The sequence below is a fragment of the Mixophyes fleayi genome, chromosome 2 (assembly GCF_038048845.1).
Source record: "Mixophyes fleayi isolate aMixFle1 chromosome 2, aMixFle1.hap1, whole genome shotgun sequence".
Classification (NCBI taxonomy): Eukaryota; Metazoa; Chordata; class Amphibia; order Anura; family Limnodynastidae; genus Mixophyes; species Mixophyes fleayi.
In genome coordinates, this window is record NC_134403.1 from 316493272 (window position 1) to 316518541 (window position 25270).

Consider the following 25270-nt stretch of genomic DNA (forward strand, 5'->3'; position numbering starts at 1 on the left):
ATCAGTAAGCAGTGGTGCCCAGCAATTGTAAGTACTGGGTCCATAAGGTCAGACTCCCATCAAGACTAGGGAGATGGGAATTGGCAAAAAAGTTTCCCCCCCATATTCCAAGCAACCCTTACCTAAGCACATGAGAAATAGCAAATTTATAACTTGTTCATATAGGTCAACATACTGTACTACATGAATTATATTATTGTAAATACATTTATAATAATGTATTATATGCAGAGACGCTAAAGCCCAAAAGGAGCTACTCAGACATGGTACTACAGGTGTTCCCATATTATATAAAGCTCAAAAAAAATAAAAATTCTATAAATTAGTGTCATGGCTACTGGAATTGTGCATGTATATGGTAAGATTCAGCTAATTACAATGGGTGTGATGCAACATTATGCAAAAACAATGTAAGCAATTCTTTTATTTAAAATCCAATATTAAGACACATGAATTTTAAAAAATAATTCTAAAAATCCCCCCAAAGTCTAAACCAGACAACAAAAAGCAACAAGCTTGCAAAACTACTGACATACTTAAAGCCATACACATTTTCCTGCAGGGGAGATCAGTGCTGCTTACTTACTGTATTGCTTGGGCCATTTTGTCCTTCATACCAGATATTGTATAATTAAAACAATTTGAAGATTCAATACATACGTAGCATAGTAACTCTTAATCTTTAGTAGTTACTCTTTTCACAATACTTCCATGACATGGTTTTAAGATTTTGGTACCTAAATACAATGGTTTTAAAATGTATCCCATTGGAAATCTAGTAAATACAAAGCCCTAAGCAAGTCTGGCAAATGCATTCAATGAATTTTAATGAAAGGATTACACAGGCCAAGCATTACAAATAGGTGAGCAATACCAATACCTGACACACACACACCAGTCTCATTCGAACATGTTCATCACTTCCACTCTTCCCCTTAGAGGTAGCTTACAAGTACATGGTTTCACAACACAGATAAACTGACAATTTAATTCAAGACCTTGCCTGCTCGCAAGGGGGCTGCTAAAGTCCAACAGTCCTAACACTTTGCATCCTAAAGCTTTAGGATTTGGGAATAGGAAATACAGCAACTAAAGGGTCAACAGCTTTCAGTAGCACTCAGCCAGATTAAATGCACTCTGGTATGTCTTTAGAAAGGTTACTGCAAGTCACTGACCATAAGCAGTATGGATCCCGGTGAAATGCAGATATTACCTCGTTAGACAGCACATTTGAATGAACATGGAAATGGATTGAGCACCAGGCAGCAAGTCAATTCAGAGATTTTTAAGTTAGTTTTGACAGTATGTGGAGATTTGGGGTGGTAAACATTCATCATCAATTTTAGTAGCCTAACCCATACAGCAGTCTGTTTTCTTGGCACACCCCCTCAGTGATCTCACTCATGGGACCTCAGCAACATTACCTAGAACACTAAAGAGATTGAGGAGGCAGGCAAAAAGAAAGGCACTGCAAATAAACAGAACAGTAAACAAAATCCTCAAGAACTGAAGTACAAGCAGTGTCACAGAGTTCACTTTACAGAGTCCAAGAAACAAAAGCCCCACTCTTCTCAGTCACCCTATGCTTGTGCTGTCCAGATCAGAAAGTGCATAAGAGAAAGGTGTAATTGGAACATGCGCAAAACAGAGTTGGTACAGTTTGGCAGTGTTCAAAGGCCCATGTCTCAACAGTAGCTGCATTGCTCCATAAAGCATTAGGAAGTGTCGCCAACTCCATTCCTGGCTGCAAACATGACAAAAGTATCATCAGCCATTTAGGTTAATTTTCTATAACCTATTGGCACTATAGGGTTTCTGTGTGGCTTCATATTCCAAGAGCCAGTGTAAGAGGAGCAGAGAAACCAAGTCTCAAGACCTTTACTTCTTCCGTGGATGCTGACGTCTTGCAGTTACTCGCTGCCGAGCACCTGAATGTTTAGATGTCAAACCGATAGAGAAGCCGGGACTTGCTTGGCCTTGAGGAGGGAAAACAAAAACACCACTTTAAATTTTCACAAATAAAGTAGCAAACAATGATTTGGTCATGAAGTTACAAAATATTTTAGTAGCAGTTATAAGCGAGTGAAGTTGAGAACGCTGTCCGCACGCAAATTGGAAATGTGCAATATACATACTGCAGTGGTTTGAGTAAGGACTGCTTCAAACTTTTTTTGTTTCTTTGTTTTTGTTAACGTACAAAGTGGAGGATCAATACCGGTGTTGTCAGTTTACTTTTAAGGTTAAGGCAATAAGGCTCTACATGAGTACATGCTCAATCAGCAGTTTGATGTGGAACGCTTTTTAGCGTCCACCTTATAAATTAATGATACTCTACTTTTGCTTTGCTCTTGAAAATAAGCACTCATTGCTCTAAACATATTGGTGCTTTTCTGCACCAATATAGCCATTGCCATGTGTGCCTATAGTATTGTGTTAGTGACCAGCACTAAGATGTAACAGCAAGGAGGCAATATTGTCCACTGTCAATTAACAGATTCGTTAGACATAAAGCGCCCAAAATCAAGACTGCTAGTATGAAGGACTAATGTTTAGAAGTATTTTCCAATGTAGTTTGCCCAAGTTGTGACTTAGACACTTACCAAATGAGGACCCAGGATTTGCAAAGGCAGCTGGGGTAGAAGGACCAAAAGCAACAGCTCCAGTGGAGGAGCTCTGACCAAATGATGGAGTAGCTGAAATGAAAGACCATGAATAACGTAAAATTCATTAGAAAGCAGAAACAGTCACAGAATATAGTAAATACATTTCAGAAACAAAAGTCAGTACCTCCTAATCAAGTTTAAATATTAATACAGAGAATGTCAGTTCAGAGGAACATGTACATTTCATAGACTATACAACAGGATATAGCAAACCTGCAGCTGAAGATGATGGGAGAGATTGTGAAAGGGGAGGCAAAGCAGGATGAATGAAAGTAGGGAAATTACTGGTGGCCAGAAATAAAACTTGTGAGAAATAAGTAATCCTCATTAGTTTATAGGAGGGTGTCCAACAGTGGGAAAACCTTACAGTGTATTCTATAAGAACCAGAGCCCCCAGATATTTTATTTTGGCAAACAGTCATCTTCTCTATGGCAGCCACATGTCAGATCTTTCTATGGAGTAGATAAAAGGAAATCTTGGCACAATTTAGTGCTTCATAAACTTACCATTTAGTTTCAAATATTTTAGTTTACCTTCTTAATAATTAGATAGGCCGAATCTAGCCTTTCCCCTCTTCATAAAAGGACACCCACACTACTCTGATCAAGAACGAAGTTATGCAGTTCTCAGACAGCAGCAGACCAAGAGCCATCCATCTCACAGGACATACCACACCACTCACATGCCCCTATGTAATATTTGACCAATGTCTGTATCAAGCTCTTGGTTGTGACCCTACCAGGACTCAAACCTCAAGAACAGATGAAAGACCTTGGTCCCTTCAAATAGCTACTAGGGGACTCTCCTTCAAATACCCCTTGTGTAGTTCTGTCTTTGACCAATAGAGACATTTATAAGGTGCCACAGATTCCATAGCACCAGATACAGCAGCAAGCCATAAATAAATTAAATAGACATAAGTAGCACAGATGAGCGAGTACTGCTGTGGGGACTCACACAGAATGTAGCACAAGACATGACAGAACATGTCAGGCCCCCCATCACCATGCACAGATTACAGCAAGTTCACAACTTATTTTCTCTGGAGGATGATGCATCTTTTCATGGGCTATATAAAGCAGCATTTCTCAAAACTGGTCCTAAGGACCCCCAACAGTGCATGTTTTCCATTTCTCCTTGCTCTAGCAAAGAAGAATTCATTACTGACCAACACATTGTAACACATCCACAGGTAGTATGATTTCCCGTGTCACCTGGAACACATGCACTGTTGGGGTCCTGAAGGCTGGTTTTGAGAAACACTGTTCTGCAGATGAAGAATTACGAATCTGCTTGCAGTATGCTCTAGATCAAATAACCTTCTGTGCATTTAATTACAGCTAAGCCATAGGGTATTAATCACCAGTTCTCGATTACCTATAGCCCTGTGTCCTCACAATTTCAAACATCACCTTTCCAATTACATGCCAACAAAGCAAGAAGGTGTCCCAACCACATACTGCCCAGTTCCTCAAGAAGCCTAATGTAGTCATCTCAACGGCTCTGTTCAAGTTTGAGAATACATAAGTCTTACCCATCTTTTGGAAGAAAAACTGGCCTCTTGCTTACCCTCATCACTAAACTTTGGCTGAATTGATTACTTCATTTCCTGACAGAGTGACCAATTTAAAACAAATTCTTTATGGACACCTGGGGGTAAATGTATCAGTCCGGTTTTCTCAACTCGCCGGAAATCGGCGAGTTGACCGCTAAAAATTTAAGGCAGCGCTGGCTTGTAAAGGCAAGTATGCCTTCACTACTGAATACAAACTTAACCAGTCACATTCCATCCTCCCAGCTCCAGTCCACCCTGACCAATTCTGTTCTGTCCCAGGACAACATACTGTAGATTTGTTCCACTTGACCCAAAAGTCATCATTGACCATGGACCTCAATGTGGAAAAGATGATCAGATCTACTACCATGCTTACAACTCTTACGGACAAGGGCTATACATCTTACTTAACCACATCCAACAGAACATGCTAGAGATGTCCCTCCCGTTAATCTCCTCTTATTAATCAACTCCTAGTAAGACACTAAATTTAGATGTTACACTTACCCTAACGAAACCAAACCATTACCTACCCTGTCAAGAAATAAAGCAAGATAAATACCATCAGGTTAATTAATAAGACCAGTTTCCTGGCTTTACACATTCCCCTGCCAAGACACTGCTTGAATTAAACTTCAATTTTAAACAGCAACCCTAAAATTGTGCATACTACTTGCTTAGGCACTACAGCCAATCAAGTGAACTATTCCCTATATATTCCCTGTATTACCTGCAAACAAACATTTTAACAATATTGTTTTCCTGTCAAGTGCAATGCCATGCAGTCTTAAGTATAGATCATTCAACTGGTTCGTCTCTTTGGTGAAAGTAACTTCAACTGTGGCATAAACAAATTGTACAGGCCAAGCCCATAGCTGTGGGCAAGACTCATACAAACATGCCACCAAGAAAAAAGTCAGTTATTAAAATAGAAGGTACTTTGAAAGAATATCCTGTATCTGCACATTGAGGATGACTATACTATAGCCAAAATTACTCAAATTAAAACGAGTATACCACTATAGTGAAAAAATACTTTCTGAAACCAGTAGGTGAAGAACCAAATTTACTTACCAAAAGGAATCTTGTTCTCTGTTGGTCCAGGGGTCACAAAGCTCAGGGGTGTACACTGATTTGGATTACCAGTTCTATTCTGTGCCCCAGGGGTGTTCTCAAAACTCATGGTGGGGGTAGGTGCAGTGTTTGCTCCAAAAGATACAGCAGTGCTAGTGAAGGGCTTTGAAGCGCCAAATAGGTTTGTAGGGGTACTGTTTGTTTGGGTGCTATTCATGCTACCAAATGGTGTTGCTTTTGAGGCTGCAGGAGTAGTTCCAAAAGTAAAATTAGGATTTGTTCCAAATGCAGACTGGGAGTTTGAACCAAATGCTGGCTGAGAGTTGCTCCCAAAGTTAGGTTGAGAGCCTGCACCAAATGAAGCTTGGCCTCCAGATGCTCCAAAGCCGACTACTGAAGTTGGCGTAGGTTTGTCCGCTTGCACTCCGCTCCCTGAGCTACTGTTAAAGTTAGATGTACCAGAATTAACAGAGAAGGAGGGTGGGTGTGAGCCAAGTGCAGCCGTAAAAGCAGAGGTTGTAGATGCAAACATAGTTGATTGTTGGGGTTGAGAAGTTGACGTTGGTGCAGTTTGTGCATTGCCAAACACAGGCAAGATAGGAGTCTCTTGTGAGGTAGGCTTTTGCCCGAACATAAGTGTAGATTTGGTTTGGGAATCTGCAGTTGTGTTGCTTCCTAAAAATGGATTTACAGAAGCAGGGGCAGGTACACCATTGGTGGTCCCTGCCAATGGGAACGAAGATAAACTGAAGTTAGTGGTGGAGCTGTTGGAGGTGGGTAATGACAGGGAGGGTTTGGTGTTGCCATCTGTACTTTGTGTTGTATTGGTGGTCACTGTAGCACCAAAGCCAGAAAATGATGGTGTAGAGGCAGTGGATGTAGTATTCATCTGGAATGTGAAAGGGGAAGCAGATGAAACAGGTTGCTGGGCTGTAGGATCCCCAAATATTGGTTTAAATGTGTTTGCAGGCTGACCTTGCTGGCTATTCTGGTCTCCAAATATTGGTTTAAATGTGCCTGTAGGCTGGCCTTGCTGGGTATTCTGGTCTCCAAATACTGGTTTAAAAGTATTTGCTGCAGGAAGAGAGGTTGTAGACATCAAACTTGATGAAACAGTGGGTGGGTTAGCACCTTCATTACTAGGAAATATTGGCTTAAAACGAGACTGTGAATCATTTTCCAAAGGATTAGTGAGTAGAGTATGAAGAATATTCTTGGGAGACTCCGACTTGGGCTGGGCAACATCCACTGGCTGAGGTGTTGTGCTGCCAAGTGATCCTGCAGCCATAGGAGCAGGTTGGAGGGAATTTATTTTACAAGGCTCATTAAGAGACGAACGAGCCAATGTTGGGACCTTGTCATTGAGATGGAGAGTCTCTGCAGACACAGTTTGTGCAGGTGCTGAAAAGACAGAACAAGGTTATAAGCAAACAGGCATTCTGATGAGACAGATATGAAGTGATAAACGAGAGTGGGATTTAATTATGAAATGATCACCTTCCTGAAAAGAGCAGAACCCGGTAGACACTCAGCTACACCCACAACTGCCACCTGCTGGACCTCATTTTTGTTACGCAAAGCTTATAATACAGACCGATATCAAATGCATAAGTGGGGGTAAATTTCTCCCCAACAGCACATGGAAACAGAGGTTCTGCTAATTTCTTTAGCTGAAATGCCAACTGGCACGTTGTACCCGAAACACAACGTTCGCTGCATTCATAACGCTATAAAATTCACATAGCGTTTTAGAAGAGGTTGAGGTTAAAACATGAAGTGTCTTTAGATACTGCCAGCTGTCTCACCTTGTGAACCCTCCTTGCTCTGCATTTTAGCAAGACTTTGTAGTAATGGGTTACTGTTGGCTGTGGAGGTCTGTAACCCCAAGGTCACTGGTGTTGTGGTAGGCAAACTGAAGATAGTAGATGGTAAGGGAGAGTTGGCCTTTGTGGATGATGTAGAGCCGACAGGGACAGGATCTACAGAAACAAAAATTGCAAGTTGTTAAATGAAGTTTACAGATATAAGCAAAGCTTTTCTACATTTCTGAAATTATAAAAATACAAAAAAACAAACCCCCATATTACAAACGTTGTGCCTTCTATGGAGGACCATAAGAGGTGGGTATATCTTTGCTACAGAGAAGTATAGTTATAAATGAGGTCTTTTATGAAGGCTTGTAACCTACAAAAACTTAGAATAAGCACTTACCAGTTGGATCTTCCAGTGCCTTATTCAGCCTCTGTAAAAAAGCCTTTTTCTCAGCATCAAAATCCTTTGAAGTAATGTTGTATCCAACCAGAGGTGGAGGGGGCTGCAACAACAACATTTTTATTTTTTACAGATACAGACTAAAAGATTATGACAACTTATATTTTTGAATTATATTTACCAGTGGGTAGTGATCAGCACGTCCTGAGCAGACCAACAACACTTTTTTCCTACGAGTACCACCACTAACATTTTCAAATGAAGAGTTGACAGCAGATGACTTTGCTGAATGTGTTTCATTAACTAGGAAAAAAAAAAAACAAAAAAAAAAAAACACTGATAATAGGCATACAAAAAAATAGATACCAATTTTAGTCACATTTGGACCATTAAATGCACAATGTCTTAAAATATGCTGAATGGTCAGAGCACCGTTTAACTTCTGAGTATTCCTTAGCTCCTGGCTCAAGACAGTCATGTAACAGGACTCCAAAATTCCTCTACTGCAGACCTGGCCAACCTGTGGCTCGCAGGTGTTGTGAAACTACAACACCCAGCATGCCATGCAAGCTATGAGCTGGCTATCTACTGGAAAAACATGCCGTGGCTTGTAGCTTCACAACATCTGGAGAGCCACAGGTTGGCCAGGAATGGTCTAGCAAGTTACAAATTAACTCTGTACACGCAGCAACAATTTGGAGACAAACATTTACATCTTTAGTGTCTAAGTGATGCCACTAAAATAAGTATTTTAGGGCTTTGATCACATTGCCCCCTCGCAACGCCAAAAAAGCTCTATTCTGGTATGACCTACCTGTGTATCACACTGTAGTACACAAACAGCTCTGTTCATGTCATCCTTATGTGTCAAGCAATACAACATTGAAAGACAGGAGTCCACACCCATAAGGTGTTTGACACAGCTGTGTCTGTGCTATATTTTAAGGGGTGATAACTGTAGTGGAAATAAAAGCACGGCTTCTGTACTGCACCCATTTAGAGAGGGCTAGCTTAAGTGTTTGTGATAGAACACAGTTCTGTCTGAGAAGTGTAATGGAATAAGAAACACCCATGTACATTACCCTGTTTCCAGTCTCATAATACTCAAGGATTCTACTGATCAATTTACATTTTATTGTGATGACCAATTTTGATTCATGTATCTTACATTTTAATTCAGTTTATTGTACCAGGAGCATTTAGTTATTAGCTTGTCAGTTCAGAGACTTGGTTTACAATTTTTCTTGACCCTTTAATGTTCATTACAAGTCTAAAGAAATCTTTATTCGCCAGCTATCCCCACTTTACTTACGTTGTCCAGATTGCTCTCTGTTGCCCAATCCAACTGGAGTTAATGGGCTTGTTTCATGCAATTCATCTCTAAGAAATAAGTAGAATATCAATAAATATTTGGGAAAGCACATAATTGCTGCAATATCTTTAGCAAGTTAAGTACACCAAAAATAAAATAGATTTTTTTGCACTTGCGATAAATCCTCTTTTCTTAATCCATGGAAACATTGGGTATAGATGTGGGAGGGAGGAGCCCTGGCACTGTAAAAAAATTCTTCTGCTGGACAAACTCCTGCCGTTCTATACCTCTACTGGCCAGCTGTAACATCACAATGATTAAGTGCCTGCAGGAAGCAGCGCAATTTTTGGGACTGTAGATCTCTCCGGTGCAGAGTGCTGCAGCAGAGCAACATGAGCAGGCTGTGATGGGATCCCTCCAACAGACATCTGAAGGATCACCTCCAGATGGGATCTGGTCTCTATGGCCACAAGCAGTGACCAGGGATTCCTGTGCCAGCACAGACCCAACACGAAGGTCTGGCTTCAATTACTAGTCATTGCAATCAACCCCCCAGGCCAGGTCTAGGAGAAGCCAGGTGAACTCTAGTCCTCACTCATATCAACATCCAATGTTCCCCATAGGAAGAAAAAAAAAACAAAACAAAAAAAAAACACATCACAGCCAGACTCACTTGCCATTAACATGCACAACACCCACTACAGATGCCATTTGTGTAACAAATTAGCATTTCCAAATATGTTCACATGGAATACAAGCCGGTGGTTAACACTGTCTTAGCTTCTTCAGTATTATATTTCTGTCTTCAACAGGCACAGTCTATATACTCTTTAAAAGTTAGTTTTATTAGATCTCACACTTTCAAAGCATGTTCTTAGAGCAGTATGCCAAAAGTTAGTTAATAGACCTGGACACTTTGAAAAGGGTTCAGTCCACATAAATGTAGGCAGCATTTTTAAGAGTTACTGTTCAGCAAACATAATAGAGTTCTATGGAAGCATGTAGTACTGTATTCTGCAGGGAAGTTTTGATCACATGCTTTGAACACTCTGAAGAGAGGACAATAAAAGGTTTTGTCTATACTGTAAATAGACCCATGATGAGCCCTTACGCTTAATGGCTAACAGTCTCATTATAGTACTAGTATATTTGTAATTATTGCGTACGTTTGCTTTTTCACACAGCACAAAGGTACATTCTCCTGAAGATAAATCTTCTCACTTGGCACACGCCACTGATACATTCCACACATTACCACATTCCCACTTTATGCCAGCATCATCCAGAAAGTTTACCAATTCTTACATGTGCTGTAGAATGGGGGGAAAAAGCCACAGTGATTTTTATTTACTGACCAAGCAAACAAAATACGATGCATTTACAAATGCCAGGGAATAGCATTGCTAATCAGGTTATCCACAACATGTGTCCCTACTGGTCTTCTTTGACAAGCAATGTGGAACACACCACACATTATGCAAATTGATCATAACTGACCAACTACCTCTGACCTATATAATCATGCAAATCAATTACTAACAAAAAAAATGTATTGAATTCTTTATAATGGATGCAAGCAACAGTGATCAAACCTACAGCTTTGTTCAATTGGTCCGACATTCTCTTCTCTAGCGTTCTCCAGTTATGCTTTCACTTTACCAGTGTGGCTGTATCTATTCTGGGAATGGCTCAATTTGATAGGAAATTCTGCTGGAGATCATTCTTACAAGACAGACGATAAAGTGCTATATCCCAGGAACACTCCCCTCCCTTTAATGGGAACCCTAATGCGCTGTAGAACAAAGGCAGTGCTTCGGGAACTCTGCCTACCTGCTCTGGAAACTGTTGCACATGCAGCCAAAGCTAAATGCCACCTACTAACTGTAAGCTGCGGTGGCCTGTTAAGTGCCTACAAGAGAATATTCAGAGCAGCTAATCTATCACCCTTAGCTCAGGTAGACTGGTACACTAAATATCACTGGAATAGCCGCTAGGGTTCCTATCTGGAAGAATGACCATTATTAGACAAACATCTGCTACCAGTTATGGTACCAAGAATACTGGCGAGTTGGGGAGAACTTAATTATTTTGCCTTTTAACAACAATCTCATACTCCTTCCTGCAGTTTCTCTTCTATGGTGGAATTACATCAGCGCAGGACTAATCCGCTATGAGATACAACTCTACCATCTGCATTAATGACATTACATCAATGACTACCCTGAACTTCTGAAGAATAGCAAATAGCTTTGCGAAGATTTGTAGTTGTATGTTGTATGTAGCTGTATGTTTGACAGCTAGAATTAGGCAAAGAATAGAGGCATTGAAGTCACAGGATGGCTTTCCTGAAATCTTGTACTATATTTGATTATTTTATCATTTACACAGTCAACCAAGTTCATCTTTTGAAATGTAAGTTAACATTTTCTGGTCTACTCAAATTGAATTTAAAGTCTACAAAAATCTTTCAAGTCAACAGTAACTTCTAGATGTTACCTGGCTTTTTTTGCTGATAAGTCTGGTGTCTGGCTCCGAGATGAGGGAGAGCTTGAAACTGCAGAAGTGTTCTGATTGCTTCTTTTTCTCTTCTACAAAAAAAAAAAAAAAAAAAAAAAAAAAAAAAAAAAAAAAGTATACACACAAGTTTACATGTAGAAATCTTTTTCTGTCTTAAGGACAATTCAGTAAATCCTCTTGCTCTGGTGAACTTCCTAGAAACACCCAAGTAGAAAACAATGGCATGGCCTTCACAATGCCAACAATCAGTACCTGCAAGAGATCTCGGCTGGAACTGTAGGAGCTTGTGATTGCATTATGGGCAGACATGGTAATAACCCCATTCATTGCAGAACTATTCAGAGAATTGTTTGAGGACGTCCTGGAGCGTTTGATAACATTGTCATCAAGTAATGGTGTATTCAGGCCCCTCTTCAAGTTGTCTGGCCTAATAAAGAGCAATAAAGCATAGTTACCAAAAACGCGTCAATGACTTCACATTAGGTTGCACCAACTAAACATTTAATAAAATTAGGATGTGAGTAAGATCATTACAGTGGTAATACAACACACATTGTAATAACCATCAACTAAGGGTTATTTACTCCATGCATATCAGACCTCTTGTTAGTCATCGTACAGAACACTGCAGACATCTGAAATGGCTTAAAAGAGCTGAACCCTTCTACTTACTTGGTACATACATTTTGCCAAATACCAAGTTTTTTTGTTTTGATTTATTTGATGAAGGAGAATACAAACTCTTGTTTAGATGACACTCTGTCCCCACCAGATTAAGAGCTATTTACCCAACTGCCCAAGACCCACATTAGGAGTACCGCAGCACTCAGAGGTTCAGGGGGAATGCTCCACATATGGTGGAGCAGTCCCAATAAAGAGATCTTTTGGTAAGACATTAATGGTATAGTAACTAAGATCCCCCAGATACATCTCCTAACCTCTCCTTTTATCTACTCCCTTTACCACCAACAGAAATCCCAAAGCAGCTATGGCAGCTCTTTGAGCACACATCTGCAGCAGCTAGGTGCTGGACAGCTTTGAATTGAAAGAAGCCTGCCCCCCCCCCCCCCCCCCCCCCCCCCCCCCCCCCAGCCCAACACATACAAGTCCTGCTCTTAATAATGGCTGACAGATATATAAACCAACATCACAAGCATTATACGTGACCGGCCCAATCAATTCTCTGCCGTCTGGAGTGCATGGACTAAGACACATAGTAGAAATTCCCCTTTTCTTCTGTGAGAGATTACTGTATGCAGTCTGTACACATCTGGCCCCTCAGTAGATCTGAAACCCCCAGCACAAAAGGTTATCCAACCATGAAAAGACAAAATTCAGGTGTAAAAATATAGACCTACACAACACTACTTACCTTAAGACATAAGACAAGACACCATTTGCTAGAGGAGACTCAAATGAAGACTCTGCACTTCCACTGCTAGCCTGTCTCCTGGAAGAAAGAATATACATTGATCATTCAAACTGACTGAGCTTTACAAAACATACACCTGTGGCATACCATTAGACCAGTGGTTCCCAAACTTTTGCAGTTCACGGCACCCTTAGGGTCTCCAAATTTTTTCAAGGCACCCCTCTAAAATAATTACTGAGCAGTCCTGTTTTAGAATTAGTTGGGTCAAAAAAAATGTAATAAGTATTTAGGTCAGGACAGAAATACTTATTTAGTTGTATGCAAAAATGCCCCCTCTACATCCAGACACACTGCCCCCTCTGATATCTCTCACTCTGTCCCCCGCCTCTGCCCCTCTGTCCCCCTCCTCTGCATCCAGGCACTGTGCCCCCCTTCTCTGCATCCAGGCCCTCTGTCCCCCTACGCTGCCCTCTGCCCCCCTCCTCTGCATCCAGGCCCTCTGTCCCCCTACGCTGCCCTCTGCCCCCCTCCTCTGCATCCAGGCCCTCTGTTCCCCTACGCTGCCCTCTGTCCCCCTCCTCTGCATCCAGGCCCTATGTCCCCCTACACTTCTCCCAGCCATAAAAAAAAAGGGCACATAAACTTACCAATCCGCCGGGCGCCGGGACCCAGCAGCCTCCTCTCTCCCGCAGCTGTCACTGACGTTGATATTCAGTGACAGCTGCGGGAGAGGAGTCTGCTGGGTCCCGGCGCCTGACGGATTGGTAAGTTTACGTGCTCTCTTTTTTTTATGGCTGGCCCGCGGCATCCCAGTGCCAGCGCCGCAGCACCCGTGGGAGCCGCGGCGCACAGTTTGGGAACCGCCGCATTAGACTAAATGTAAGTATATATAGCCATCATGAAATCTGAAGTCAAGATAATTGGCCACAGGTTGATCTATATACACAAGGCAGGACAAATAAGGCAATACTAGACTTCTTTGGACATTAACTAGTAGGTTAATTGGCTGCTAACAAAATTAACATGTATTAGGGAATGTAGACTAAGGTCTAATGGGGAAGGGGCTGATGTTAATGACATTCTCTGTACAGTACTGTGGCATTGGTTGCGCTATATAAAGTGATGTAACCTAGCAGCTTTAAGATAATGTGTTTCCATTGATTTGGATACACAACACACTGTGGTACATTAAGATGCATTAAAACAGCTCATGGAAGTGAATCAAAAAAAAAGTTTAGAAATCTAACCTTCTCTTGTTCTCCAAATCTCCAACAACATTGTATTCTTCATCCTTGTTAATCCTCTTCCTGCTCTCTCTGATGGCATTGAGGACAGTCTCCTTTGCACAAGGATCTGGAGCACTCAAAACCGGAGGGGATGCTGGGCACGGAGACAGCAGATTGTCCAAACTTAGGGACAAAAATAAAATCCATTAGTTTTCCCTTTTATAAATTGTGTGTTAAATGTCCAAATACCCAAAGAACCTGGTTACATGTGCAGATGCTGGACAACTTTTCCCTTCAAAACAAATATTTGTCTCCTGGAAGGCTGAACAAGGGAAGCCATATCAAATGTTTAAGAGTCATAACAGCATGATAGCCCCTTATACTGGCAGGTACAGTTAGAACATATGTTTTTGTATCATTGGCAGACAAATGCATAACCCGCTTTTTACTCAGCTGGTTTAACAATGATCAACACCAAATACAAAAAACACTATGTAAATGTTCTTTCATGGTCAGAAGTGTTGAGATGGGTGCTTTTAGAGAAGCTAATCATATCAGACAATTCACAACACAATGCTTATTTAGCAGAATGCAATAAACAGTGTTCTACAAAAAGACTAACTAGTTCTATTGTAAAGATACCAAAAAATATTTCCCCATGCAAAACTATCTAACAATTCTATAGTGTGCACTTCTAGAGCATTGTTTTTTAGTGACTATAAGCAGTTTCTTTTCATTTAATGAAACAAAAGCTTTGTATTCTTGGGTAACAAGATTCAGTGTCCACTGCCATATTTCTGCAAGATTATGCAGCCCAAATAATTAAACTAAAACATGCAAAATGCTATTGAGCAGCAATTTCCTTCTCTCCTGGAGACAAATCAGAGCAATGCATTTCAAGTCTTCTACTCTATACAAAGCACCTTTTAAGAGGGTGGCAAACATAAGTCTGTAGTTAGAAACTAATTTATATCTGTTGTACAATATCTATTACTTTTGAATAGATGAGCAGATCTTTAAACTTATTTTAAAAATATTTTTAAAGCAGCAATTTATTGAAAAAAAAATGCAGCTCCTCAGCAGTCATCTTTAAGCTATTCTCAACTACAAGTTTCTTTGAACAATAAAGTAAACTTTAAAAAAAAGAATTACTTACACTGGTGACCGAGTGATATTTGGGTCTGGACGTGCAATTTTCACAGTAACAGGACTGCGTACCATATAGTTTTTAGGTGACAGCAAAGATTTTCTCTGGTACCCATCTAAATACACCATAGGAAGAGCACCTGGCATGCTGTATTGGGGCTGGTGGGTTGGGTAACGTCTCCGTGGACTCATGAATGTTCGGTTAGATGCTCCAGGTGTCTCCCTGAATAAAAAGAAAAAAAAGGATGCATTGAGAAAGCTCAATAACGTATACACAAGTGAAGTTTACTTTGGTGCAGGCATCAAGAACAAATACTAGAGACTCACATTTGTACAGAAGCATTACATGTGGACATTTCTGGTTGGTTTAGATAAACCAATAAAGCAGCAGCCACCACTGCATTCAAGTAGCAAAGGTAATCAATGACCAGATACCATCACCAATAAGACAAGGAACAACTATATGGGGGCAACATTCTTCAAAGAGTAAATGTTCATATGGTCACACAAGAAACACACATGCATGATTGCCTGAGTGAGAAGTTACAGATTTAAAAGGGACCCAATAAATCAGAGGTCTTGTCCTGACAAGGAAGAGAAGTCTATTCCACTTCAAGTCCATCCATGTAGCCTGATCTTACCATAGGGATTTTCCTGCCCAAACTTAGGCCGACAGAGCTCTATGAAATTAGAAAACTGTATAGACTGCACATATGTGGGTATACAGACAAAAAGTGCATCAAACAGGAGACTAAGGAAAAAGATACTCTAATACCATTGAGATTGGCCCAATGTTGAGACATCAGGTGAGCTGTTGATAGTATAGAAGACAGTTGTGACCAAGAAGATTTGTCCAAGCTGTAATTTGATAATTACAAACGACTATTATTTGCAGCTACCAAGTATGTGCTGAAGGAGTCCATAAAGCAGTGAGGTTTAAGAGATTGTATGGTACCCTTTACTACAACTGCAATGAGAACCAAGCCCTTTAACCAAGGTAGCCAACAGTTAAGTTTTTAAACTTGCGAGAGTCCATTTTCCCCCACAGGATACAAGAGATTGAGGTAGCCATGGAAACCCCTGAGGAAGGCTCAAGTGTGAAAAGCATCTACAATGCACACTGGTAGAATGTGACTACACCAGAAATTTAATGCCGCATTGATAAAGGTCTGATTTGTTAATATGACAAAGCTGATAAAGCCAATTGCCCAACAGCTGCTAAAAAAAAAAACCAGAATATGTTATCTGCATCTTCTGTTTAGTTGCATACAACAGATGTCCAATACAGTAACCCTGTGCCACTCAGCACATGGAGCAGCAGTACAGTAGATATGACACATGCACCTAGGACACACCGCACATGGGACAATACATAAACATAGGTCACAGGACATGGAGCAGTACAGTAGATATGACACATGGGACAATACATACATAAACATAGGTCACAGCACATGGGGCAGTGATATGGAGCTGGATATATAGAGACCACCATACACTCACCTGAAAGAGAGGCGCCTGGCTGGTGTGGGCACTGTGGGGTTGGGCTGACTTAGTCTTTCCTTCAGATCTCGGGTCCCCCGGCCCATTGCCCTTACAGGGGGCTCCTGTTTGCCCAAGTAGCTACCCATGAGTAACAGTAAGGGAGACTGAGTCCACTTCAGTGCCGGCTCTCTGTGCCTTCTGTGGGGGACCGGCTTCAGCCGTCTGCCGGCGCCTCCGCCAATAAGCTGTCTCCACTCAGGAAACCTCCAACCCGGCCTCCCCGAGCTGTGATAAGCCCAGTATCCGCCAGCACACAGAACAAGGGCGCTGAGCACAGGGAACAGATAGACAACTACGAGGAGAGTCAGGGCGGCAGGCAGGAGCAGGACGATCGGATGGAACTCCCGACTGAGAGTATCCCTGAGCGACCGCCTGATCCGATCCCAAAACCCTCCTCCCTGCCCGCCCGACGGACACATGATCGGCTGCGCGCCCAGCCAGGCCTTAAATACCCAGCGTGCAACTCGCGCCCAAAATTCAGTCCGTCACATCCCGTGCAACCAGGCAACGCTCTCTCACTCCGCCCACAACTCCAGTTGAAAAGGGTTCTTCCTAGCTGTCCTTTCTGTGGGAGGAGTTATGTGGCCAGTCACGTGATTTCCCCGCTGTACTCTGTGCCCTGTTCAGAAGGCCCAGGTGCAGTGTGAGAGGCTAGAACCAATCAACCGGACCGGTGGAAGCACGTGACTATAAGTCATCCACCAAACCACTTCCTGTCTTACAGGTGCACTAGGTGGAAAGGTTGCGACTAAATTCGCTTCACCGTAGGTACCCGGTACATACACTGCATGGGAAATAAGACACTCTGTGTGAGCCGGCTAAATTCTCTTCACCCAGTGGCGGATCCAGGGGGGAAGGGGCGATCGGGGCATTCGCCCCCCCCTAGCAGCAAAAAGCTAGGTCCCAGCCGTCGATTAAAACGGGAGGGGCGGAGCTAAGCGCTTGCGGGGGGGGGGGGGGTTAAATGTGGGCCAGCCAATCCGAGTGGTCACAGCCGGCGACCACAATGGGGGGCGGGGCTAATTGCGGGTGGAAGGCGGGGTTAACGCAGGCTAGCCAATCAGCGTAAAGGAGGGGCGTGATTATGCAAAATCACCCCCCCTTAAACATAAAGTCTAGATCCGCCCCAGCCTTCACCGTAGGTACCTTTTGGCCCCCTGCTGGTCAGGTCATGAATTGCAAAGGGATTTAGCCAGCTCACAGTGATGTGTCTAAATCCCTTTCAGTGTAGGTACCTGGTACAATGACTATATGGGAAATAGGATTTAGCCAGCTCTTAGCCATACTTCTACTGTTATATTTCTGATACTGTTTTGGTGATGGTAGTATCAGTACTAAATAACATGAGTACTAGTATGAGTACTAATATGTGCATTTTGTCTTGATTTTGTTTACAAATCACCCCAAAAATAATATTTATTTAGCCATTTATTTTTTATTGATAAAATGTACTTATCGGGACAACCTTTTAAGAGTTAATTTCTCTTGTGGTTAATCATTACTGATCCATATGGATGTGTAGAGATCTAAAAACAAGATCATTTTAGAGTGAGAAATAGAGAACCTGAAGATACAAGGTCATAAATTGGAAGTAACACAAAAAATGCAAAGTGAAAGGTCAACTCAAAGTAAAGGATGTGTAGATGTTAGCCAATGAGAAAAGTTATTTACAATTATTATTCTATGCACATCAGCATGCATTAGATATATATGAAGAGCCCCCTCTACCTCTCTATTCACATAACTTGTTTTCACTAGCAGACAATTATAGTTGCCAGCTCATTTGTTTGGTGTTACTTATTATTCTCTGGTGTATATAGATTTGCTTACAGGAGTTGACTATTATACTTGTATGCTTTATAGTGGATGCTTTAGGTTATGTTTTAATCATACTTGCCCACTCTCCCGGATTGTCCGGGAGACTCCCTAATTCTGCATAGATCTCCCGGGTTGGTTTTCCCGCATCCTGCCACTTCCCAGTGAAGTGGTCAGGATGGGGTCCTCCATGACGCAAGTCACAGCAAACTGCGTAATGTAGGCTTTGACACCTGGGTCATATCGACGCGGCTGCATAAATGTATAGTTGGGGGCGGTACCAAAATAACACGATTCCCTGCCCCCCCCCCCCCCCCCCCTCCGTCCTCACACCTAGCCACCCCTTCAGGATATGTTCAGATTTTAGCGTTAACGTATTAAGTTAAAAAAGTACTTGGAATATATTTTGCTCAAGGGGTACTTATGTGGCATTATTAACCACAATGGGTCTGGTGACTCCCCAGTCATTGGCTCCTGTCCATGTAGTAGGATACCTCATCCCTATCCTTAATCCTACTGGAACATACTCAAGAAGGGCACTGGGAGTAGGTATAGCAATTATCATAACAAGAGCGCAGAATGGTGAACAATTTAAGTAAGGCAGACAAGAGGAGGAATGATTCTGAGGATGCCCTATCACAGTAAAATCTTATATATAAAATCATTGATCTGCTTGTCTGCCCAGTTATGCATTCAGACACCCCTGCACCGATTGGGATGAAACAAACGCAAGATGGTCCAGGTTTTAGGGAGATTAGCGTCCCAGTAGAACCTCCCGTTGCTGTACGCTGGGCAGAACTTTAATCTGGCAAGCCTGTTCCGGACCTTCCACTAGATTGATTTCAATGACATTTAATATAAAAACAAAAACGACACCTAATGGGTGTGTTGATAGACCCGCTAAGCTTCTAATTATTTTGAAATGGTTGAGAGTTACATTCAACTCATTGATAACTTAATAGCTTGAAGATTTAAACCCAGGCAAAGCCGGGTACTTCAGCAAGTAATTCATAAAACAGGATCTTTATTCTTAATATTATTTGCTGAATTATCTTTCTTTCAATGCCACAGATTTTGTCTCTCAGCACTTATTGTGGAGGGCACAACTTGCAATGAAAATTAGAGTGCACCATATTTGTGCACGGCAAATTTACATTCAGACACACACCTAACTTAAAATTACCTGCAGTGAAAAAAGATGTAGTTAGTGGCACACTGTACAACTAAGCGCCGGTGGGATTATGATGGATCTATTGCAAATCGCATTATAAGTTACTTCTTGTTGATATAGGTGCAAAACTAAGTTTATTATGCAGGGACCTTTCTTATAATCAGATGTGGTGTAATAGACGTGGTGCTAGATGCATTTTTTTTATCCAAAATTTGGACATTTTAAACTCAGAACAACTGTGAATATATAATGATTGTCAGGCTAAAAAGAAATGTAGACATTCAATAAAAAAAAATCCTAATAATGGAGATGTTGCCAATCAGATTCTAGCTGTCATTTTGTAGCATGTACTAAATAAATGATAACTAGAATCTGATTGGTTGCTATAGGCAACATATCCACTTTTTCAAAGCCACACTTTAATGAATATACCCCAATGAGTGTGCTGGTCCAGGTAGCTGCCTGGATCACTCACCCCCTCCTGGGTCCTCCATTGCTGGGGAGGGGGGGGGGGGGTGACTTGATTGACATAGCAATTACATGTAAAGAACAGACTTGTTATACAAAACATGTAGATGTTTTTGAGAAAGTATAGCAGGCAAAACAACAATAAAGATGTAGTAATTTTAATGGTGAAATAAATAACTAGTTTATAACAACCCTTACCTCTCATATATACAAAAAAGTTGGTTTTGTTTACATCACATTATGTATTTCTTACAAAATATTCAAATATACAGTATATTACAAAGTTCAGCTGTCTGTAGTATGTAACAGCGCATACAAATGTCTGATAACGTCCATTTACAATATCAGGTAATATATTCCACTTGCTGGTCATCATAACAAGCGTCAACATAACTATCACTCTTCGATTTAAATTCATAAGGCATTATCAGGTGGGATAATAACATGAAGTTCCAGAGTAGAAATAAAATAATAAACTGTCTCTATTAGGTTTCTTGCTTTCTCCATCGTTAATATCGCTTGATCAACAGACACTGTAAAAAAGAAAACCCATAACAGTCCGCTCCAGAACGTACCCTCTGGAGCGCAGCTCTGGGAGAAGTAAGTCACAAGCACTATTTGAACTGTTCGTTAAACAGATGAGCTTTCAGCAGGGTCCTGCAGTTAGAGACGATACTTGACAGACAGACATTCTGATGAAGATTTCCAGGGGCAGCATTCGAGAAGGGTCGTAGTCCTGAGAGCGGAGGTAACCTGGGGGGGAGCATCAGCATGATCAGAGGGTTAGTATGTACAGAGATTGTGATAGTAGATGTAACAAGTGAAAATGGATAGGACAGTACTAAATACGTTTGTAGTGCAAAGATAATTAAAATGGAAGATAATACGATACGATTTCAGTAGAAGAGTAATTTATGATGGAGAGTAGAGAGGTTATTCTTGCAGACGCTATTTGAATAGATTGTAGAGGACCAAGAAATCATTGCAGCAAGATGGAGGTTGCAGCAGTCTGGACAGTATGTAACAAAAATTGCTTTTTAGTACAAGAAAAAAAGGTTTATTTCTGAAAAGAGTAATCAGGGAAAGAAAATAGAAAAAATAATGATTTTATATATATATCCGATAAAACCTTTTATCTTAGTTGACTGGGAGACACTGGGAAATATTGGGGTATAGTGTAGGAACCAGTCATTATATAGCAGTGTTACCTCTATAAGTGCAGCGATCGTACAGACACAGCACTTATTTCAGCAGGTTGTTGTAGATCCATCTTTCTGGTGAGCCACTAACTGACAACACAGCAGCCAATCGAAATCCGCCTTAGTATATGGCCCAGCCCATCTCTTCTCACATGACTTTCAGCCATTAGGGGGCGGGCAGGTGTTACAGTGATTGACATACGAAGTGTCCTTTTAGGAAGGAAGATGAAGTATAATGGAGGAAATAGCTGGGAAGGCATAAAAATAAAGGTTCTGACACACAGGGTCAACCCTAATAATTTTATGCATATTTTAATGAATTTTTTTAAAATATTGGCGGGCCGGATAGAACCTCTAAGTGGGCCGGATCTGGCCGGCGGGCCGTTGTTTGCCCATCACTGCTTTAAGACATCGAAGCTCTACCCCCTCTATACCACTCTCCTGATAGTGGAATTTATGTTTAACCCTGGAGAAGAGTAGACAGGCTCAAACGTCAGTGATCGTGGTGGGCAGTACACCATCATGCCAATTTCTTACGGCCCAAACAGGACACCCACAGAAAAAGGAAGTGACTCAAGAGTCTTCTTAGACTTCATATCAGCCTCCCAAGACTTAAGCCAGAGTCTAAGAAGCCAAAATCATAGAGGCAGATATCCATCCCCCAATCAATCCATTGCCCAGGACCACCTCTCCCAGATATTCTGTAGCTCTCTGAATCTGCTCCACAACAGGAGAAATTCAGAGCACTGATTGCCGGCAAAGAAGTCCTCAATAAGCTGCTCATACCAGCATTTCACAACATTGGGGCTTACATATACCCAGTATCCTCCACCTGACCCAGGCTCCTTAAGCATACTTACCAACTTTCTGTTGGTGAAATCCGGGAGCCTGCAGAGGAGGTGGGCGTAACGGGGGGGGCTCCAAATGGCGTCATTTTGGACCCACCCCCATGACGTGATGATGCAAAATGCGTCATTTGACAGCCAAACGCCGGGAATCGCGGCGTTTGGGACTTAATTCTGCCCACTTCCTAGTGAAGTGGGCAGAATTATCCAGATGCGGGGGATTGCCACACTCGCCCGGGAGACTCTCGCAAAATGCGGGAGTCTCCCGGATATTTCGGGAGAGTTGGCAAGTATGCCCTTAAGGAAACATGAAGCCTGCCCCAACATTAAGAGGTACCCATTCCTGTGGCCCACAGCAACCTGCTAAACCTATCTTTCAGCACTGTGGTGTGAAAGGTTAACACTCAGTTTTGCCAACCTAAAGAGCACCCCAGTAATAAAAAATATGCCCTGCCACACTGGGCAATTAATCTTAACTGAAGGCCTAACAGGAGTGGAGTATAGAGCAGGAGGAGTGTAAGTGAACTACTAGGATAGTGATGGCTAACCTGTGACACTCCTTGTGTTGTGAAACTACAAGTCCAAGCATGCTCTGCCAGCCATCAGCTAGTTATCTACTGGCAAAGCATACTGGGGCTTGTAGTTTCACAACACCTGGAGTGTCATAGGTTAGCCATCACTGTTCTAGGATGTCTTAAATTGCCCTTTCACCTGGACCCAACACTATCCTCCAATGGGTCCTGGTGTCCCACAATGAATGCCTGAAAAATATCAAAATTTAAAAGTTATGGATAAGTGAGAAGGCAGAAGTATGCCACCTGGAAAGAGTGTGTAGAAAACTGGATGTATTGTTATTTTTGTGACAATCTTTTATGTACAGTGTTGTGACAAAAGCAATTATACTCACGGCCTGTAATGATAATATCATATGAGTAACATGTGACTAGATACAGTATTTTTAAAAAACAAAACCACATGATCTATGGCAATAACGGTCTCTGTATTATTATCATCACATTTATGGTAAGGCTGTACTCCTCTTTCAAATAAAAGGTGTCTTTTCATTTTGAAGTAAGAGAGGTGTTGGGATTGAGGCAACGGGGCATGTGAGGGAAAAGATAATAAGAACTTGTCATGTGGAATATCAGAGAAAAGCTGGTGAGTGTCATCAGCGTATTGTTGGTTGAGGAGGGGCCGTGTGTGGAAGAGGCTTCTCCCTCACATGCCCCTTCTGCCCACATGCTTTACTCACACATGTCCCCCCTCTGCCTAGCACCTTCACACATGCCCCCTCTCTGCCCAGCACCTCTAGCCACACATGCCTCCCCACTGGCCATCAGCTTTAGTCACACATGCCCCCTATGCCCTGCAGCTTCCATCACACATGTCCCCTGTGCCCTGAAGCTTCCAGCATACATGCCCCCCCATGCCCTGCAGCTTCCAGCACACATACACCCCCTGTAACTTCCATCACACATGCCAACCTTTGCCCTGCAGCTTCCAGCACACATGCCAACCTTTGCCCTGCAGCTTCCAGCACACATGCCCCCCCTGTGCCCTGCAGCTTTCAGCACACGCCCCCCCTGTGCCCTGCAGCTTTCAGCACACATACCCCCCTGTACCTTCCATCACACATGCCAACCTTTGCCCTGCAGCTTCCATCACACATGCCCCCCCATGCCCTGCAGCTTCCAGCACACATACACCCCCTGTACCTTCCATCACACATGCCAACCTTTGCCCTGCAGCTTCCATCACACATGCCCCCCCTATGCCCTGCAGCTTCCAGCACACACTTCCCCGTGCCCTGCAGCTTCCAGCATACATGCCCCCCCTGTGCCCTGCAGCTTCCAGCACACATGTCCCCCCCTGTGCCCTGCAGCTTCCAGCACACACGCCCCCGTGCCCTGCAGCTTCCAGCACACATACACCCCCTGTACCTTCCATCACACATGCCAACCTTTGCCCTGCAGCTTCCATCACACATGCCCCCCCTGTGCCAGAGCAGCTTCCATCACACATGCCCCCCCTGTGCCAGAGCAGCTTCCATCACACATGCCCCCCCCCCCTGTGCCAGAGCAGCTTCCATCACACATGTCACCTGTGCCCTGCTGCTACCATCACACATGCCCCCCCCATGCCCTGCAGCTTCCAGCACACATACACCCCCTGTACCTTCCATCACACATGCCAACTTTTGTCCTGCAGCTTCCAGCACACATGCCCCCCTGTGTCCTGCAGCTTCCAGCACACATGCCCCCCTGTGCCCTGCAGCTTCCAGCACATACCAACCTTTGCCCTGCAGCTTCCATTACACATGCCCCCCCTGTGCCAGAGCAGCTTCCATCACACATGTGTTCCCGTGCCCTGCAGCTTCCAGCACACATGCCCCCCCACCCTGTGCCTTGTAGCTTCCAGCACACATGCCCCCCCCCTGTGCCCTGCAGCTTCCAGCACACACGCCCCGTGCCCTGCAGCTTCCAGCACACATACCCCCCTGTACCTTCCATCACACATGCCAACCTTTGCTCTGCAGCTTCCAGCACACATGCCCCCCTGTGCCCTGCAGCTTCCAGCACACATGCCCCCCCCCTGTGCCCTGCAGCTTCCATCACATATGCCCCCCCCCCCGTGCTCTGCAGCTTCCAGCACACATACACCCCCTGTACCTTCCATCACACATGCCAACCTTTGCTCTGCAGCTTCCAGCACACATGCCCCCCTGTGCCCTGCAGCTTCCAGCACACATGCCCCCCTGTGCCCTGCAGCTTCCAGCACACATGCCCCCCTGTGTCCTGCAGCTTCCAGCACACATGCCACCCTGTGCCCTGCAGCTTCCAGCACACATGCCACCCTGTGCCCTGCAGCTTCCAGCACACATGCCACCCTGTGCCCTGCAGCTTCCAGCACACATGCCCCCCCTGTGCCAGAGCAGCTTCCATCAAACATGCCCCCCCGTGCCCTGCAGCTTCCAGCACACATGCCCCCCCCTGTGCCTTGCAGCTTCCAGCACACATGCCCCCCCCCCTGTGCCCTGCAGCTTCCAGCACACACGCCCCCGTGCCCTGCAGCTTCCAGCACACATACCCCCCTGTACCTTCCATCACACATGCCAACCTTTGCTCTGCAGCTTCCAGCACACATACACTC

At 43.2% G+C, this 25270-nt stretch overlaps 1 protein-coding gene across 1 annotated transcript; it reads right to left on the minus strand.

Moving 5' to 3' along the window:
- Positions 1–409: 409 nt before the first annotated feature.
- POM121 (POM121 transmembrane nucleoporin) lies at positions 410–17078 on the minus strand. Its single transcript, XM_075196662.1, has 13 exons — positions 16581–17078; positions 15088–15300; positions 13953–14114; positions 12706–12783; positions 11586–11760; positions 11313–11404; positions 8817–8884; positions 7686–7807; positions 7505–7607; positions 7099–7272; positions 5294–6694; positions 2601–2693; positions 410–1976 (listed from the first exon to the last, which is right to left on the minus strand). Exons 1-13 carry the CDS (start codon positions 17039–17041, stop codon positions 1879–1881), a joined length of 3240 nt encoding a protein of 1079 aa, XP_075052763.1. The 5' UTR covers positions 17042–17078; the 3' UTR covers positions 410–1878.
- Positions 17079–25270: the final 8192 nt, after the last annotated feature.

Coding starts and splice junctions, on each gene's coding strand:
- POM121 (XM_075196662.1), bottom strand. CDS start 17,041: ATGTGTCCGTCGGGCGGGCAGGGAGGAGGGTTTTGGGATCGGATCAGG. Junction 12,784..13,952: donor GATTTGGAGAACAAGAGAAG/GTTAGATTTCTA, acceptor TCTTTCTTCCAG/GAGACAGGCTAGCAGTGGAA. Junction 6,695..7,098: donor GAGCAAGGAGGGTTCACAAG/GTGAGACAGCTG, acceptor CTGTCTTTTCAG/CACCTGCACAAACTGTGTCT.